General features: G+C 42.4%; 7 protein-coding genes across 7 annotated transcripts; 4 read left to right on the top strand and 3 right to left on the bottom strand.

The window, feature by feature from the left end:
* The first annotated feature begins 426 nt into the window (after positions 1-426).
* On the top strand, positions 427-3,893 carry EAE98_011547 (uncharacterized protein). Its single transcript, XM_038959169.1, has 7 exons — positions 427-2,077; positions 2,136-2,157; positions 2,209-2,282; positions 2,341-2,631; positions 2,728-2,766; positions 2,841-3,477; positions 3,528-3,893. Exons 1-7 carry the CDS (start codon positions 1,839-1,841, stop codon positions 3,807-3,809), a joined length of 1,584 nt encoding a protein of 527 aa, XP_038804523.1. The 5' UTR covers positions 427-1,838; the 3' UTR covers positions 3,810-3,893.
* Positions 3,894-4,201: 308 nt separating this feature from the next.
* Positions 4,202-5,239, top strand: EAE98_011546 (uncharacterized protein; the record flags this gene model as incomplete). The annotated part of the gene is made up of 4 exons (XM_038959168.1): positions 4,202-4,320; positions 4,546-4,748; positions 4,880-4,993; positions 5,049-5,239. 4 exons carry the CDS (start codon positions 4,202-4,204, stop codon positions 5,237-5,239), a joined length of 627 nt encoding a protein of 208 aa, XP_038804522.1.
* Positions 5,240-6,673: 1,434 nt separating this feature from the next.
* Positions 6,674-8,890, top strand: EAE98_011545 (uncharacterized protein). The gene is made up of 4 exons (XM_038959167.1): positions 6,674-7,260; positions 7,320-7,967; positions 8,041-8,265; positions 8,400-8,890. Exons 1-4 carry the CDS (start codon positions 6,924-6,926, stop codon positions 8,708-8,710), a joined length of 1,521 nt encoding a protein of 506 aa, XP_038804521.1. The 5' UTR covers positions 6,674-6,923; the 3' UTR covers positions 8,711-8,890.
* A 405-nt stretch (positions 8,891-9,295) lies between these two features.
* EAE98_011544 (uncharacterized protein) lies at positions 9,296-9,920 on the bottom strand (the record flags this gene model as incomplete). The annotated part of the gene is made up of 3 exons (XM_038959166.1): positions 9,296-9,400; positions 9,483-9,651; positions 9,730-9,920. The coding sequence occupies 3 exons, from the start codon at positions 9,918-9,920 to the stop codon at positions 9,296-9,298; spliced, it is 465 nt and encodes a 154-aa protein (XP_038804520.1).
* A 1,610-nt stretch (positions 9,921-11,530) lies between these two features.
* EAE98_011543 (uncharacterized protein) lies at positions 11,531-12,913 on the bottom strand (the record flags this gene model as incomplete). Its single annotated transcript, XM_038959165.1, has 3 exons — positions 11,531-12,560; positions 12,616-12,730; positions 12,790-12,913. 3 exons carry the CDS (start codon positions 12,911-12,913, stop codon positions 11,531-11,533), a joined length of 1,269 nt encoding a protein of 422 aa, XP_038804519.1.
* Positions 12,914-13,978: 1,065 nt separating this feature from the next.
* EAE98_011542 (uncharacterized protein) lies at positions 13,979-15,386 on the top strand (the record flags this gene model as incomplete). The annotated part of the gene is made up of 4 exons (XM_038959164.1): positions 13,979-14,172; positions 14,222-14,465; positions 14,517-14,956; positions 15,005-15,386. 4 exons carry the CDS (start codon positions 13,979-13,981, stop codon positions 15,384-15,386), a joined length of 1,260 nt encoding a protein of 419 aa, XP_038804518.1.
* A 1,162-nt stretch (positions 15,387-16,548) lies between these two features.
* EAE98_011541 (uncharacterized protein) lies at positions 16,549-17,662 on the bottom strand (the record flags this gene model as incomplete). Its single annotated transcript, XM_038959163.1, has 2 exons — positions 16,549-17,269; positions 17,322-17,662. The coding sequence occupies 2 exons, from the start codon at positions 17,660-17,662 to the stop codon at positions 16,549-16,551; spliced, it is 1,062 nt and encodes a 353-aa protein (XP_038804517.1).
* Between the last annotated feature and the right edge of the window lie 407 nt (positions 17,663-18,069).

Genomic DNA, 18,069 nt, shown 5'->3' with positions numbered 1-18,069 from the left:
CGTCATCAAATGAGATGCAAATGTTTGAATGGAGACATTTTATACCCTGGCCACTTTCAGGTAACTGGGGCAGCCAAGAGAATGACAGAAACGGATTTAAGAGGTAGCAAATGAGTGAATGCACTCTAATATCTGAACGTCTTCGTTCTTTGGCTGAGATGAATGGTAAGCTGACATTGGAGGTCGGATAGTATCTTTGTATTGTCAGCCAGGAAAGGAGGGATGACAAGATGAGAAGAGAAGAAAGATTGCAGAAGTACTCAGGTCAGGTCAGGTAGAGTCGGTTGTTTAATAGCAAAAGGCCGACATGGCCACCCCCTCGATCCCCACCTTTGGTAATATTCTGCCCGTATATATCATGGAAGCGGTGAGACGAAGATTGCCTCCACGGTCCACCCCAACTCCACCTCCACCTCCACATCGCGAGGTCCTCTTAGCAAGTCGCCGTCCATTCATTACGCCATCCGAAAATTTCTTCATCGCAAAACGTGTGATGGTTCGCAAGAAATGTCGTATGGAATCAAGATTGAGCTTTCTACATATACTCCTGATTACATTCACACCCAGACGTCCATGCCTCTTTCGGGAGAGAGGCAAATGGATTGCCGGAGTTTCATATGAAGCCATGGACAAAATGCCTCATATATGGTATCTATACTTGGACTCATGGCGTCTCTAGTATCGCCAATCTTGTTTCGTCAACATCTGTTTCCTTTGCACGACATTCAGGTGTATACCTAAATTCATTGCACAGATCGACGTCGATGATTTATCAGTTGTTAGCCTTGATATGAGTCGAATCGCAAAGTCTTCCTGGGTGCTTTGGGAAGGGAACCTTGCTGTGATTTCTGCTTCTTGTATTGAACACCTTTGTGAGTTTCAGCAGTTCCCAATATTCCAACAAATAAAGTACATTTCCATCCCAGGAAACCACTCTATCACCGAAAAGCTTCGAGGAACCTTTCCATAATTTGTTTCTCACTGGTGATTATTGAGTATGGATAGCTACCGGTATTGTGGCATGTAGTTCGTGCTGAAGTGGCGTAGTATTTCAGATCCCTTGAATAGGAGGACGAGACATTGTATGACTCGCAGTATTCTATGCATCCGTAATCTTGGTAAAGTTCAGGCCATACTTCTTTTGTTTTGTTTCATATGGATCACATTACAAAATTGATATGGAACTCGTTCGCCCATTTGCTAAGATTTCATATACCTATTTACACATCAAACCAGTCGGTACTCGATAAATTAGTCATTTACAAAGACCGAATCTTATGATGCAGTGAGTCCGTTCTAGTGAGCAGATCCGGCATTAACAATGCCGTGCTTTAGCGCGGCAATTTAGCCCGTTTTTGTAGGTGTCTGGAGTCAGTAAAGATGTCCAAGCAGTTGAAACTGTTCGTTTTGTCTGTGTCATTATGGAGCTTTCGTCAATCTTAGGCCACTTTTGTTGGAGAACACCGTTCAAGAAGAGCCGGCATATCGGTATGAAATCGACACACGTGTCAAATGGATGGTGTTCATGACAATGTCAGAACAGTGCTCAAGAAGTCTTCATCTCTTCCTCGAAGGTGAGCTCTCCTGCTCAAGTATCATTTGCACGATACAGGAGAGTGGCGGTGTACGCTAGATGTGATGATCGACAGCACTAGATTCTCCTTAAATGGCGTTGTCTTACTAGTGTTATCCCGTCAATACATCCTTCTCTGTCCGGTCAGTGCTGTATACACCATATCTACCAAGACTTCCAAGACGTCCAACAGCTACCATCATGATTACACGTTCTTTGGCGACTTGGCATATCTTGAGAAATTTGTTTGATAAAGAAATTCATCATGATAGATATTGAAAAGCCGACAGAGTCCTTGGCTACTTCAGACCTCAGTGAGGCATCATTGCCTACAGGAGTGGATTCAATTTCAAACATATTACAAAGACTCGATGAATTGGGTCTCCAATTATCAGACGATAATATCATCGATTGGCTTCCAAAAAATCAAAATCATCCTCGAAATTGGCCTTTGAAACGCAAACTGGTGAATACAGCTTGCATTTTCTTGCTTGATACATTTGGGTATGTCATTCCCCATTGTCAATTGGAAATACTGTAAAATTAACTCGTTCCATTAAAGTGCTTTGCTAGAATCCGGGGGTGTTTGTTTCCCAAAATCCTTTTTTTCACAGTGTATACTAACAATTTCAAAGTTAGTTGCAGCAACGCAAGCAGCAACAGAATATGGTATTTCACAGAACCAGTCACTCATTGCCTTTTCTCTCATGTAAGTGTACACACCGATTGTTGGTTTTCACAATGGTCTTTCTCATCTGTTTGCATAGGTACGGAATCGGTGGAGCTCTAGGAAGCATTATCTTTCCACCATATTCAGAAGCTTTCGGAAGAAAACCGATACTCATATTTGCAGCTCTTTTGCTACCGCTTAGTTGCATGATTACGGGACTTGTACCTTCTATCGCAGGAGTATACATTGGCCGCTTTATCATGGGTGCGACGATATCGATTCCTTCAACAATCAATGTGGGCAGTCTAGAAGATATGTGGGAACCTGCAACCCAAGGCCATGCAATCTATGCATGGGTACTATCTGCGGGACTAGGTGCTGCTCTAGGGTAAGTGAACTCGGACAAAAACCTCGAGTCTCTCTTTGAATAAGGAACGGCTGGGGGGGGGCAGTTTTGAGAAATCTCGACTGACTAATAGAATAGGCCGATATATGGAACCTATGTCACTAGCGTACTTGGTTGGTGAGTTGATCCTAAATTATGCACCTGTAATTTGTCGATAATGACCCCCAAAGCTAACTCAAGACTAAATAAAGGCGATGGTTGTATCACATTGGCTCTATTGTTTCCGTCTGCATACTTTTTGTCCTTCTCATAGGCATCTCCGAAACTCGCCCAAGTAAACTCCTTGGGGATCATCTTATCGCTATACAATCATGTGCAGGAACACTGAAACTCCGCACACAAACAGCAGATGATCATGTCCCTGATTTTCATACCTTTTGTCAGAGTGCCATCATTCAGCCAGCCAAAATATTCTTTCAGGAGCCCATCATCCTCACAATGGCAACCCTATCTGCCATAGCATTTTCTCTACTGTTTCTTTTCACCGAGTCTTTGGATATCGTCTTCAAACCATATGGATTTAGCCAGACTTCATACTCGTTAGCATTCCTTGCATATGCTATAGGAATGATTTTTGGTATTCCGGTCAGGTTGGTAGAGTTTTTTCATCTCAAGAAGCGTGCAGAAACGAAAGAACTAGAACCAGAAGATAAAATAATCGGCTTTGCTACCGGAGCACCAGCATTGGCAGCTGGCCTTTGGCTTATGGCTTGGACAACTCCACCCTTAGTTCATGGCATTGACTGGGTGGTACCGATGATAGGGTTAGCAGGTGCTGGATTTGCAGCGAATGAAATTGAGTATGCACTTGGAAATTACCTAGCTGATGTAAGTTGCCTACTCTTATTTTTCTTTTCAGTCTTGACTGACACATACAGACATACACTGTCTACGCATCTTCCGCCTTCGCTGCATACTCAACCCTTCGAGCCCTTCTCTCTGGCATATTCCCTTTGTTTGCTGACCGAATGTATAATGGCTTGGGTTCGAATGTTGCCGGCTCGATACTAGCTGGAGTTGCAACTTTATGGCTCATTAGCCCTTATATTTTTATGAAGTACGGGAAGACCTTGAGAGAGAAGGGAAAATTCGCAAAGTTTAGTTTAGAGACTGATCCGAATCCTCAGACACTAGATGTATTGGGAAGGCAAGAGTGTTGAGATTTTAGACCAAAGCATGCGATAACACGCGAAGAAGATGTATTAGTTCGTGCATAGAATAGATCACTTTATTTTTCATTAAGTAGAATAAGTTACTCATATAGACCATAGTTAAAGTGAAACCCTTCGACTAAACCGCTCTTTAAATGCTACTTCAAGAACCCTTTCATATCACAGTCTTAGATACAGTGATTCTAATTACTATCAGTACAAGCAGAAGAGAATTTTAGCACTAATGTACTATAGAAAGAGCAGCATTTGGATTCGTTTTTGTTTTTTGACCTATCCATCACTAAATTCTTAATTCGACCTTGAAAATCAACTGGGAAATAGAAGAACGCCACCTACATAATCAACCAAAGCTGACAGAGAAGTGATACTTGTCATACAAGATGATTCTCGGTAGCCAGGCAGACAAAGCTAATAGCTCTTGGATGGTAAATGAAATTCCATCTATTCAATCCCGTCTGGAGATGCAAAGCACCTTCGTCATGGTTCCTTCTAATACGAGGTATTACGGAATGAATCCAGTCTTTTAACTTCTATGATCCACCAAGTTGTCCTCAGATCTGAAGTGTACTTCTTCTAAGTCTTATTTCTGGTCTTGTACGCGATACACTAGATCTTATCTACACTCTCAATCTCGTGGTCAACAACATTATAAATCCCATTCCTTTTTTGTTGCACTATTGATTCTTCTGGACACGAAATCAAAATTCTCGTCTCAAGATTCAAGACTCGTCAACTATCAACAATTTGGGAGGCCATCCAGGCGTCCCATTGCAGAAACCGAAAGCGACCAAGATGAAGCGAGAATCGAGTTCAAAGCCCTCATCGCAGAACTGATGAAATTGAAGCTAGTGCTCATCGATCTTGGTGAAGCGCGTCTCGAAAAGTCGATCCAAAGAAAACTCATAGTTGCCAAAAAGTCGTTAAAAGGTCAGTTGAACGTCGCGATTTCTGCAAGTCAAGAATGAATCGATATCTACTGAAATCGTTTTGGCCAATTATACGCCGCAGTGTATCAATAAGACTGTTGCCAAAAAAGGTATCTCAATATCTCTACACAGTATCGGAAGATATTGCAGAATGTCAGGAGGGGATCTTTCGACGAACAGAGATTCATAGCAGACGAGGAGGAGTTTGTTGCTACCAGATGCGCAGAAGTGACGTCAGAGCTTGCAGTAAGATAGTTCTCCAGCTTCATATTTTAATCATCGAACGTTAATTGTATTATAGGCACTGGAAGACAAGATACGAGAGGTCCTCGATTTTCAAAGCGCAACGGCAGTGGAAAGGGAAAACACTTCTTCGGAGAAAGAATGGAATTACTTGAGCCCATTGTATCTCATGCCTTAATCATACGCCGAGGCTCCTTCGAGACTGGTAAGAGAAAGTATACAAGGGAAATGGATTCAAATCGAGGGTAGAGGCTCGCCAGACAAAGACACTACATTCCAACGTAAAATCGCCCGTCACTATGGTAATATCGATGTCGACTTTGCATACCTATGCAATGGGTATTGGAGATTATCCGACTGGGAGAAGCATAAAATTAGTTGCGAGAATTTCGAAAGCTTCTACGGTATCTTAGCTTCCAAATAGGGATCGTTTTTTAACCCTTCGGAGGATCTCTCTTGATTGTATAGCTTGCGGGTAACTAACTATGTTCAGGTGTTTCCATCACACTGAGCATACCTCTGACAAGGAAAAGGACAGGATTTTTGATCAAAATTTTGCAGAATGCATGGTAATTATGATGATCTAGCTCAAGACTGGTCTGGGAAGGATAGAGATAGCTGCTTGGGCAGAGGTAGAAGCTTCGACAATCTCGAGATTGAATTTGGTTGGACGGAGAGTTTATGGTGTTTTGAATATATGAAGTATGCTGTCAGGAAAACAATCGAAAAGGAGAATAGATGTTCGAGGATCCGTGTCTGTTCAGATCATTGCAAGTCTTGCGGAAATCTGCAAGGAGATTCTTCGACGAAAACACAGAGGTTGTCGTTGCATACCCCAAGAATGCATGAAGGTTTCATCACTTAAAACTCCCAGACTTTTGCAAATACTTCACTTCAGTACTTATCTTTTGTATGGTCTGTCAGGGAGATATCAAAAGGCCTCATGGAAGTTTGTGGCATTGGAGGATGCCGAAAAAAAACTCTCAATAGTAGAATGACAGATGGTAGTGTACCATTTTGGTACGACCAAAACGTGATCATCCAGAATTCCTTACGTGTCACTTATCTGAACATCTTGCATCGTTTAGATTAGCTCCTTTGATAGTAATCTATTGGCAGTAGTGCGATTTAGGCATTTCAAAACTCGGTAGAGATGGCACTTTCTTCCTCGGTATAATCATACCTAGCTAAGTCTGGACTAATACAACATGATAGGATGAATTACTTAAATTATATAGAGTGAAGGGTTACCGAAACAAGCTAGGACCAAAAAGCATATCTATCGTTCCAATGCATGTTCAAATTCGCGAGTCTTTTGAAGAATAGCAGAATGTAGAGCAGATTATTCATGATTCGGATTGGCTATTAGGTTTTAATTCCATCCAATCACTTCATCAGAATAATATCACATGATTAATACTCATTCATCGCTAGGAGAGAGGATGTGTCCCCTCGCTCCAACCATTCAATAGATTTGAAGCTCTGTAGACAGGTCTCGAATTCTATCTCATCACACGTACTCGTAGCCATCATTGTCTAATCAAAGCATGCACGGATAACTACTCAAATAGGTATGTTACATATTCCTTATCCTGCATCTCCCACCTCGAATCCTCATTGGCCGACCCCAACTCTTGCAGCTTCATTTTTACATGGCCCCCCGGTTAACCCTCGCATCACCTTCCTTCCCCGCCTTTGAAATGCCGGATCCTCCAGATGTGGACTCGCACCGTTGATCGGTACATACACACTTGGTGCCACCGAATTCGTAACGTACGTTGTAGCTGATCATGCATCTGCTGTGCAACAATCCACATGTACAAAGCAAATCTAGATTATCCCCCCGAAGAAATTTCTGTATTTCGATAATTTTTGCAAATTGTTCTTCAAATCCCATCTGTGATCTGACAATCTCCTGATACCTAATCAAACCATGACAACAAGTACAGAAACCCCAGAAGATATTTCTCCTTCCCCAAATTCAGAACTCCGAGATGAAAAACCAGCAATCGCCGAACTCGAAACCCCAAGCACCACTCCCCCAGGTGAAGAAATTCAAATCTCAAAAGACCTCGATCAACTCATTACCAAGAAATTCGATCGTCACATCGTTCCTTGGCTATTTGGCCTATGGCTCTTGGCTTTCATCGATCGCTCCAACATTGGCAATGCGAAAATCGATGGATTAGCTGCCGATTTGGATATTCTGACAGGAACCAAATTTAACATCGCGCTGGCTATCTTCTACGTGCCATACATATGCGTGGATAGTATGTCAATCTCCCAATCATCACTTAATCACTCAAACAACACTCTAACCGTAATCCAGTCCCCTCAAACTGGCTCGTCAAGCGCATAGGCGCAGGCTACTACCTCCCCGCCCTAATCATAGGCTGGGGCCTCATAAGTCTCTGCATCGGCTTTGTTACCACCTGGAAGTCCTTGCTCGTCGCGCGATTTTTCCTCGGTCTCATGGAAGGCGGTCTTCTAGGCGGAATAATCATCTATCTCGCTATGTTTTACCGACGTCACCAACTCATGCGACGGATTGGCCTCTTCTACTGCGCTGCGCCTCTATCCGGTGCCTTTGGAGGTCTCCTCGCTACGGGCCTCTCGGAAATAAAAACAAAGAGGTATAACGGATGGCCATTCATATTTTTCGTCGAAGGCGGAATCACGCTTCTCTTTGGCATTGTGACGCTTTTCTTCCTGCCCCATACCCCTTCACATTCAAAATTCCTCACGGAAGAACAACGCTACCTCGCAATCCATCGCATGAAGCTCGATTACCGCGGCGCGTCGCCCGTGGCCAATATAGATAATGAGAAATTTGACTGGCACTGGGTGAAGCTCGCCGTGTTCAATTGGAACACGTGGTTACTCTCTTTGAATTTTTTTGCCGTCATCACGCCCATCTATTCGTTCTCGCTCTTCTTACCGACTATTATCACTGCGCTGGGGTATACGAGGGTAAATGGTAATTTACCCCCTTCATTTCACCTTCACTCCAAACAACACTCTCAAGTGAACTAACCCCTGACCCCCTCTAGCAAACCTCCTAACCGTCCCCCCAAACATGACCGCCTTCCTCAGCGTAATCCTCGTCACTTCTCTCTCAGATCACTTCAAGCGTCGCGGTCTCTTGATGCTCATCTGTGCCAGCATCGCCATCATCGGTTATGTGATGCTCATCGCAACCTCGAGACCTCACGTCCAATATGGAGGTACATTTCTGGTTGCCGCGGGAAGTTTTGCTTGTCCACCTGTTGTTATGGGTGTGTACTTCTTCCTTCTTCCTTCTTCTTTTTCTTTTCCTTTCAACCCCCATCTTCTCTATTTCCCCCAAACAAAAAAGGAAAAAGAACTTTAAGACCACAACTCCAAACTAACCCCCCCTCCTCCCCCCAAGGCTGGCTAGCAAACAACACCTCCCCCCACTACGTACGGGCCTCGGCCTCCGGTCTCCAAATCGGCCTCGCCAACATCGCCGCCTTCATCGCAACATTTACCTACATCGCCGCCGACGCCCCGCGCTATATCACCGGCCACGCCATCAATCTCGGTATGTTGGGTTTGTGCTTGGTGGTGACGAGTATCACGATGGGGTATTGTAAGTGGGAGAATGGGAAGCGGGAGCGGGGGGAGAGGGATGGGAGGTTGTTGGAGGGGAATACGGAGATGTTGGGGCATAGGCATCCGGAGTTTAGGTATACTGTTTGAGGTGGGTTGTTGGTGAGTAAGTTTGCTGTAGGTTATGGAACGGATTTGTAACTGCTTGGATGATTAGTCGGAAGGAATTAGATACATTAGAGCGAGATTGCAGTAAAAGTACCAAGGAACAAATGACAAATCACGGCAGCTAAAGAGATGAAGTAACTTCAATGAATATTATAACTCGCTACCTAACACCAACCAACTACCAATACCTAGCGATAAAAAATGAAAGTTAAAAGAATTAAAATAAAAGGCGAGAATGTTGGATTCCCCCAAGAAAAAGTATTCGAAAGTTCCCTCCTAAAATCATCTCCAAAACCACACACCATTCTTCCAAACCAAAGAAAACTCAATCCATCCCACTCATCGCTCCAAAAACATAAAGTCCGATAAAAAAAATAAAAAAGAAATCCTCCCATTCCCATTCCCATCCATCAAACTCCAATCATTCCAACACATTATCGCCGGCTCTCGATCGCTCAAATACCAGTCGATGCCCATCCATCAAGCTCTAGCAAACTTCTATTCGTCTCTAAACCGTATCGTGTATATAATCGCAATCGCTGGGTGGAAAAAAAGCGAGAAGAGAATTTAAGAAGTCAAAGGATCGCAAATCCAACTTTGGACTCCTTTGTCGTAGTAGCCTTGCATTTCTGCGATACCCTTGGAATCGATGACGGCGTAGTCACCGACGCACTATTGTCTCTTGGTTAGTAGTTGTTTTTTGATTTCAGAAGAGATGTCGTCAATGGGTATTGAAATGTAAGGGGAATCTTACATCCTTTTGGGTGTAGAGCCAACAAGCGGGTGTGTTGTCAACATTAATGTTCATTGATTCGGTATTCTTGTTGAAGAGATCTGGCATATTGTTGCAGACGCCGACAGTGGAGTAACCGTTGTAAAGGAATCCTTCGTAGTTCCAGTCGGTGTAACCTTGGAGAAGAAGTCTGATGCATGTGTTAGTTTATTTTATTGTTTTGATGCGGATTTGAATTCAAGTGAGTGAGGAAAGTAGGAATCCATACACAGATTTTCCATCTGGTGAAGCAAGATTGCAGCTGCACTCAAAAACACCTGGCCAAGAAGCTGGGTTTTGCCAAACACAGCCTGCGGACCTGGAGCAGAACGAATCAGTTGCCCCTAGGACACCAGCCAAGGCTGTAGAGGAGAATGCAAGAGTTGCCAAAATGGCAGAAGCAGCTTGTGTGAAATGCATAGCGATTTGTGGACGTTGGTGAATTGGAATTTTTGGTTTATTTGAAGGGTGATTTGAGTTTTTGATTGTTGCTTGCTTGTCGAATGGGATAGATATCAAGTGAAGATTGAATGATGTTGTTGCGATGAAGAAAGAATATTTGATCGCTCCTTCCTCTCTTTATATACCTATTTCTCCACCACTTCACCATTTCACAACTGCCTCAACTATACTCCAAGAGAAAAAAACTAGCAATATTGCACGATGTTGTCGAGTTCAGCCAGAGGTGAATTCTTGGCCGGAATTCCACCTTCCGGACAAGTAAATACCTCATCGTCGATGATCTTTCAGATCTTCGATTTGGGGCCGTCAACGTAATCGTATTGAGCATGTAGAAGTATATCCAAGAGATCAAAATACGAGATAGAACAAGTGATACTACACTGGAATGATGAGAATTGCACAGAAAGTTTTCCTTATTGGTGGCTTCTGGGCATACAAACTCACACTACTCCAGTCGATGAGGTTTGGTTCCAGCCTTGCCTAAATTACGTTCTAGCTTGAACGTCACTATGTTCCGTTAGGTATGACAAATTTGTAAATAGCGTGAAAGATATGTAAAGGAATATGATGATGATTAGATCGACGTATCATCTGCACTGTTTCATCAATTGGTCATGTATCACGTAGAAACCAAATCTGATCGTCTTTCGCCTTGATAGGATAGCATGCGTTACCCAAATAGGAGAAATTCTAACGTGCCGTACACTTAAAATATCAGATTTCACAAAGACGTTGGGTGTTCAAAATGCATCAGCAACGTGGTAGATTCAAAAATACTGATTTACCAAAGTGACTTGGGCGCTCGAGATATGTTCTATAACTATGAATATAGATATGTAACGACATACTAGACTTCGGTGAAAACCGAAGAAATCGTAGTCAGAATTGGAGATGTGATGAAGATATGTCACGATTTGAAGTCGTCGATACACTTACACAATCGCCGTTGCTAGCACGGCAATAATAATGGGAGTCAACCGAAGGTGCCGAGGGGCACAACCGAACACTGTGGTTATGTTCCACTACACTCCCAACGAATAAATTGGCGGCTGAATGACTGTTATTCCATAATACCTGAAGTAGAGAGTCTTCTGATTGTTCAAAGCTTCTTGCAACGATACATGAATCGTACCAAGATGAGAATTGAATCGAAAAGCCATGAGATCTATTAAAGTTCCGTGGTGACTCATATATTACTGGTTTCGTAATGTACAAACTTTTGTATTTGGTGAAAGAATCGGAGGAGAGATTACTAAAACTCATTACATACGTCTCATCTCAATTCGAAATTGTAATGGACTTAGTCTCGAGATTTTGGCCGACACAAAATGTCCACTCACAAAATAGCGGGTTTTTTGAGGCTGTTTGAAACCAAACATGGCTCAAATATTGTTCCTGATCCATGCCACGGACAACGTGGCTCGAGATGCCCTGAATAGTGTCAGGTCTGATGGAAGGGAATTATAGATTGCGGAAACGTACCTTTGAATTATCATTTTACGAATGAGGAGTAAATGTATCCAGCCCCAGTGAAAATTTGATAGCCACCATTCAATCGATCTCGGACATTATTCTTCGCCAAAAGGATGATTGAACTTCAGCAGCCCATTCAAGCCTCCAACCCACCCATCGTCATCCTTCATGCCACTTTTGGCCCCTCTCATAACACAAGGAACGCCCCCACCCCACTCGCTGCTGCCTTTTACCATTTCCTCGCCTTGAACTCTTACTTCCATGCCGACGCCAACTCCAATACTTCGTCTTTGTCCATCAATACTAACTTCCAATTCTCTTCCTCTATTCTTGTCGCTCAATCGAAGTTTTATTGGTGTATTCGCAGGTACAACAAGAGGTCTAAATGAAAGACTTCTTGGACAGATCGGCGTCAAAAGGAGGCTACTGACGAGAGGGTGGATGATACTGCCACCAGAACTCAAACTATATGCCGTACTTCCCGTTGGTGTGGAAATGATCATACCATCTGCAACAGCCTCAGTCAAAAATTGATTATTGACAAAAACTTCAATAATGGCTAAATGTGCTTCTTTCCCCCGATGAATAATAACTTCATTCATGGCATGCACATCGCCTTCTGCACTCTCGTGAGCACTTTTTCCATTAGCGTCAAAGACCTCTACCTTTAATCTATTTCTGAGAAGTACCTTCGAACTCCTTGTTGAGCCCATGGACTTGCCTCTCATATTTGACCAGCCAGACATATCGTCAATCCTATCTGAAGTAGATGTTTGGATGTGAGGATGCATCTCGTCTTGAAGGAGGTGAGATCCAGCAGCAGCACCCGACATGTAGACCTCTCGAAAGGCTCTTTTGTATTCAGCAAACTTCCATTCTCCCAAGAACCCTAGAGTACCCATGCTGAAGGAAAGAATTGGAGGAACATGACGAGTTGTGCTGAAAAGGGAAGATGCATGTAAAATGGTTCCATCTCCACCGAGTGTTGTTACCATATCAACTTTGGATGGTAAGAGGGATGGAGAATCAGTACTGTATATTGGAAATGCCAAAGAATTGTGTATACTCTCGGCCACCTTTTGCTCGAAGATGAGAGATGTGTTGCTGTAGTTGGAGTGTATATGTCTGGTAACTAGTCAGCCGAGAGATTAATTTCTAGATGGAGATGGGCTTTACGAACTTAACATATTCAAGGAGAGCCTCAGCAACGGTCGGGGAACGATCCTTCTTTATGATTAAAAGATTTCGAGGTGGTGAGGGCCATTGTAGAGAAAGGAGATCACTCTCTTGTGAACCTGTAAATTTTTCATGTGAATATTTGTATCAAGGAACAATGACGCATTTGGGAACTTACGATGATATCGAGGAACTATTCTATCCGGCAAACTTTGTGTATTTAAGATTTCCGATCTTGGTGTTGTGCTGCTAAAAGATCTAATTTGTATGGAGCGAAATTTGGGCAACACCCTTGGAAACATGTTGAATTTGAAGAATGGTGAGAGATTCTCGTGATTTCGTTGTACAGACTGACCCAAGTGCCGAGATGATCTTACACAAAGCCGTCTCTGAAGTAGAGCAAAGGATGACTAACACAAAAGGGGTACCATTGACATTGTTGGTGGAGAGGTCGAGAATTCGTTGGATATCGATTGATTTGGCCAAGGGTTGATGCCGATGAAGTTTCTAGGTTTTGTTTCAAGTAATTGATAAATAATAAGAGCACAACGACTTGACGGTGATGGAGCTTGATTCATGAATAGATAGATAGATAGATGGCTATCTCGTCACTCTCATTGGAAGGAGATTTTCATATTAATTTTGGTTGTTTTGTAAGTATTCTGTAAGTATATATTTTCCTCGAGGTTTGGATGACAATTCTCACGATGGTGATTCGAAGAAAGTCAAAAGCATACCTCCAGCGACCCATACGCGCACGTGACCGTATCTTTCTTATCGAAACAAGCTTCACTCCAGACTCCCTCCGAGCCTCTCCAAAAATCAAGAGATGGTCTGTGCATACGATTCTATCATGTCCGCTTACGTACATAAAGCTTTTATTACCATAGCTTACATCACTCACATGCTATTTTACTTCATGAGGTACGAGTAGTACGTACTAGGTACATACATATATTGATCCCTCCCCTCACAGCTCGACAACCACAAATATATATCATCTCTGATATATAATATATCCCCAAATATACTCAAAAATGAAGGATTTCAATAAGATCATTTAATATTCACTTCAAATCAATCTTCATATATACTTTTATACTTTCTTTCTTAAAAAAAAACCTTCCGGCAACATCCAACCAGGACCTAATCCACCCCACCAAAGCAAACTACCATAGCTGCCAGTAGTACGAAATAGCCTTCCAACCCTCTAGCCTTCCCGCCTTCCCGAGCACACGACAAATCTGCCTAGTCATATACTTTTTGCACGAGAGCCTCATTGTGCATATTTAAACCTCAGAGCTTACCTTCCTTCTCCATCAACACATCCAAAGGAAAAATCTGGTGTTTCCATTCATCAAATAATCATGGCCGACCAAAACCTAAAGCAAAGGAACAAGGCTCCAACCATGCCGGCGCCTGTACCGGATTTTGGAGGAGGAACGAAGGAAAAGGCTTTGGAAGAAGGAGATCATCCATCTGGTGAGGTTAGGCATGGGTCGGTCGCACAAATTGGCAGACTGTTGAGTTTCGCGACTTATTTCTGGGCCTGTTGTTCTACGTAAGTTTTGCTGGATGAGATTCGAGAGACTTTGCTAAACCGACACAAGGATCCAAGCTACACAACTTATCGGCGTACCTTTATATTGGATAAATCGAGATATATATTATTCATGGATGGCTCTCACGAAACAATCATTTGGACTTTTAATAACGACGATGACCCAATGGTGGAGTCCAACAGTGGTTAGAATAAGTGGTGATGCTTCAGTGGCAGGACAATTGCGAAAAACTGCGGATGGAAGAGCAGAATGCGATTTCCCAGAAAGATTGATTATGATTGCGAATCATCAGGTATGCACAAGCTAGGAATGCGTTAAGCTCATCGTACTAAACGTTTCATAGCTCTATACAGATTGGCTCTACCTCTGGTGGGTGGCTTACACCAATCAACCTCAAACACACGGTTATATTTATATTATTGCAAAAGACTCTTTAAAATGGGTTCCAATTATAGGATGGGGAATGCAGTTCTTCAATTTTATTTTTATGTCCAGGAAGATGGAAAAAGATCGACCAGTAATGGCCCATCGATTCAAACAACTTCAAGAGAAACGCCCGGGAGCTTCGGAACTCGATCCTATGTGGCTTCTATTATTCCCCGAGGGTACAAATGCAAGTGATAATCGAAGGGAGGCGAGTGCAAAATGGGCGGCAAAAATAGGCGTTAAGGATATGGAGCATACTCTTCTTCCAAGAAGTACCGGTTCATTTTTCTGTTTAAATGAACTTAAGAAGACCGTGGACTATGTATATGATTGCACAATGGCCTACGAAGGTGTTCCGTAAGTATGACTTCTTCATGATAGACGATTCATTCTAACAATTTTCAGGAGAGGAAAGTTTGGTCAGGATTACTTTACTTTGACCTCTTCATATATCGAGGGGCGACCACCAAAATCTGTAAATCTCTTTTGGCGTCGATTCAAAATTGCCGATATACCTCTGGATAATGCTGAAAAATTTGAAGTATGGTTACGAGAGAGATGGTACGAGAAGGATGCTTTGATGGAGCAATACATGACTACTGGTCGATTTCCCGCCAACGTGACTTCAGAAAAAGGGACTGTGGAAGAATTTATTGAGACGGAAGTTAGACCAAAACATTGGTGGGAAGTTTTTAATATCTTTATTGTTTTGGCGACTACAGGATTAATCGCCAATTTACTTGCCAAGGTTTGGAATGTAGTCTTCTATGGTAGCACGGGGAGATGAAGTTTACGTGTGTACCTGGTATTTAGAGGTAGGAATTTTGGTCTACATAGGATTTGAAGGTATGGCTAAAGGCATGAATGTATATGGATGGACAGCAGCATAGCATGGTTATTAATGACTCATGGAGTGAGTGGTGTTTACAAGGTCATGGTGGGCGGGATAGGCATTTTTCATATCAGATATTCTCATCTCTACTTTTATGCGAAATACCCAGACGGATGGATGGATGGATGGATGGATGGATGGATGGATGGATGGATGGATGGATGGATGGATGGATGGATGGATGGATGGATGGATGGATGGATGGATTAGTAGGTTAGGTTAGGTTAAATTTGATTGTGAATAGAAGAGGGGGAAGGAAGGAATGATTGAATGAATGAATGGATGAATGAATGGATTATTCATAGGCTTGCTTGTAAATACTGAGAATATATTTCTTGATATTCGATTTGATTTGATTTGATTTGATTCGATTCGATTCGATAGATATGTCTGAAGAATTTCTTTTCGACTTTCTGCGTGGTATTCAGTAAGTCGAGTAGAGTAGTCTTGTACTATATATACTACTATACTATATAATTTTTCTATAAAAGCTGGATGGGATGTTGGGATGTTAGGATGTTGGACGGCTGCGGATATGTTTATTATAAAGTAATGAATTATAAAGTGATGAATACTATTAGATACCTAATAATAGATGAGTGGGTAGGTAGGTAAGGAGATGAGTAGATAGGTAAATAATACTCGATATATAATACTCGATATATAATACTCGATATAATACTCGATATATAATACTCGATATATAATATTCGATATATAAAACTCGATATATAATACTCGATATATAAGATTCTATATATAATATTCGATATATAATACTCGATATATAATATACTTATTGTTTTTATATAAAAACAATATAATAATATATGTTTTTATATGATATTGAAGGAATTCCAAGAGAAAATTCCCACAACGAGGAGAGATAGATAAATCACATTCAATGTATCAGATCGACGTATCCCACGACCATTAGAGCATCAATCAATCTAACTTGCCCAACCCTGGATTCGTCTGAATCCAATCATGATACCATAACGCCTCAGATCCCAAACTCCAAAATCAGCGTTGTGGAAAGAAAAAAATACACTCATCTTTAAACAGGTAATCCTCTCGCCCTCCTCTCATCCTCCACCTTCTTGGCTTCCACTCTCGCCAAGAAAGCTTGTCTCTCTCCATATGCTCCCTTCTTCTTCCCAGCTGCATCCAATTCATCCTTATAACCCTCTTTATCCACAAACCCAGCCCAATCCATCGCACTCTTCTCTACCGTATTTAATTTCTTCGCCTCTTTACCCATCGCACCCGCACTATTGGTCAAATTCCTCGCTACGGCCGCTTGTCCAAAATATAGATCCGTTCTTTGCGGCATGGGATTTTCCACCACCGGTTCAAAGATTGAGCGTCGAGCTTTCTTGAGACCGCGTTTGGGTTTGACGAAGAGTTCTTCTTCTTTTCCTCCCTCTCCTTTCCCCGCAGCAGATTCTTGAGATGCGAGAAAGAGTTTTGCTTCTGCGGAATCTTTGGGAACGAGTTTTTGTTCCGTGATGACTTTTCCGGCGAAATTGTAGGTGCGTTTTATCATAACCATTGAATCAGGTCCGTCGTTGAAATTACTGCGGTCTCTGGATCCTCCATGGAGTTCTGGAGATTTTCTTCCATCACTTGGACTTGTAGATGTGTTTGCGGTTTGCGAGGAGGGTTTAGGTTCGGTGGTACTGGATGAGATGGGTTTGCCGGATATCATGGTTGCCCATAAGGCGTCTACATCTACTGTTGCGGCTTTTGTATCTGCCAGGGGTTTCTTCTCAACTTTTCTATAGATGCTCATCAGTAACAAGATTTGCAAATGATGAGCGATAAACATACTCTTGAGCGCGCATACTCCTCGTCTTAACTAAACCTCCCTCACCACCCTCATCTTCCTCTTCTTTCCCACCCTTCCTACTCTTCTTCTTCCGCCTCTTCAAGCCTTTCTCAATAATAGCTTCATCACCCGAATTTTCAAACCCCGCATCTTCCGCTTCCTCATCATCGCCTCTCTTTCTTTTCGTAGTCTTTTTCTTGGATTTACTCGTGACAGCTGTTGAATCCTCATCTTCAGCTTCTGACTCTGAGGATTCATCTTGTGCTGGAGCAGTATCTGGTGCAAAGTCCTCATCTTCTGATGATGCGTATTCTTCATCTGATGGGATGAGTTCGGGCGGCATGTTGAATTTGATTGACGTGTGAGATTGTAATGTACTCAAGTTTGTCGAGGTTGACGCGCGAGGATTCGCAAGGCTGAGAATTCACATGTCGAAATCAATAACCTTGTGCTCACTCGTCTAGTGTACTTGGGGTGTGCATTTATCAATACTCATCGACTGTCACGTGAAAATTCAAGTTCGTCTGGCTTCATTTTACTAAGATCACAGCTCGCGGAGCATATTACCACACCCACAACAATTAGATATAGATATTCAAGAGTTTGAATCACTCACTCACTCACTCACTGCTGTGCCGCAGAAGAATATTTTCAAGAAAGTACTTCCTCATGTAATTACAATCATCACATTCTGTTGAAGTCTCAGATATGCAATGCATGTAAGCGCGAACAGGTTCGGAGCCCCTCATC

This window comes from Botrytis deweyae (assembly GCF_014898535.1).
Source record: "Botrytis deweyae strain B1 chromosome Unknown BDEW_049, whole genome shotgun sequence".
NCBI lineage: Eukaryota > Fungi > Ascomycota > Leotiomycetes > Helotiales > Sclerotiniaceae > Botrytis > Botrytis deweyae.
The sequence above is the reverse complement of the archived record's forward strand: the minus strand, read 5'-3'. Positions and strand labels throughout refer to the sequence as shown.

Coding starts and splice junctions, on each gene's coding strand:
- EAE98_011547 (XM_038959169.1), top strand. CDS start 1,839: ATGATAGATATTGAAAAGCCGACAGAGTCCTTGGCTACTTCAGACCTC. Junction 2,158..2,208: donor CTTTGCTAGAATCCGGGGGT/GTTTGTTTCCCA, acceptor ACAATTTCAAAG/TTAGTTGCAGCAACGCAAGC. Junction 2,283..2,340: donor CTCATTGCCTTTTCTCTCAT/GTAAGTGTACAC, acceptor CTGTTTGCATAG/GTACGGAATCGGTGGAGCTC.
- EAE98_011545 (XM_038959167.1), top strand. CDS start 6,924: ATGACAACAAGTACAGAAACCCCAGAAGATATTTCTCCTTCCCCAAAT. Junction 7,261..7,319: donor GCCATACATATGCGTGGATA/GTATGTCAATCT, acceptor ACCGTAATCCAG/TCCCCTCAAACTGGCTCGTC. Junction 8,266..8,399: donor TTGTCCACCTGTTGTTATGG/GTGTGTACTTCT, acceptor CCTCCCCCCAAG/GCTGGCTAGCAAACAACACC.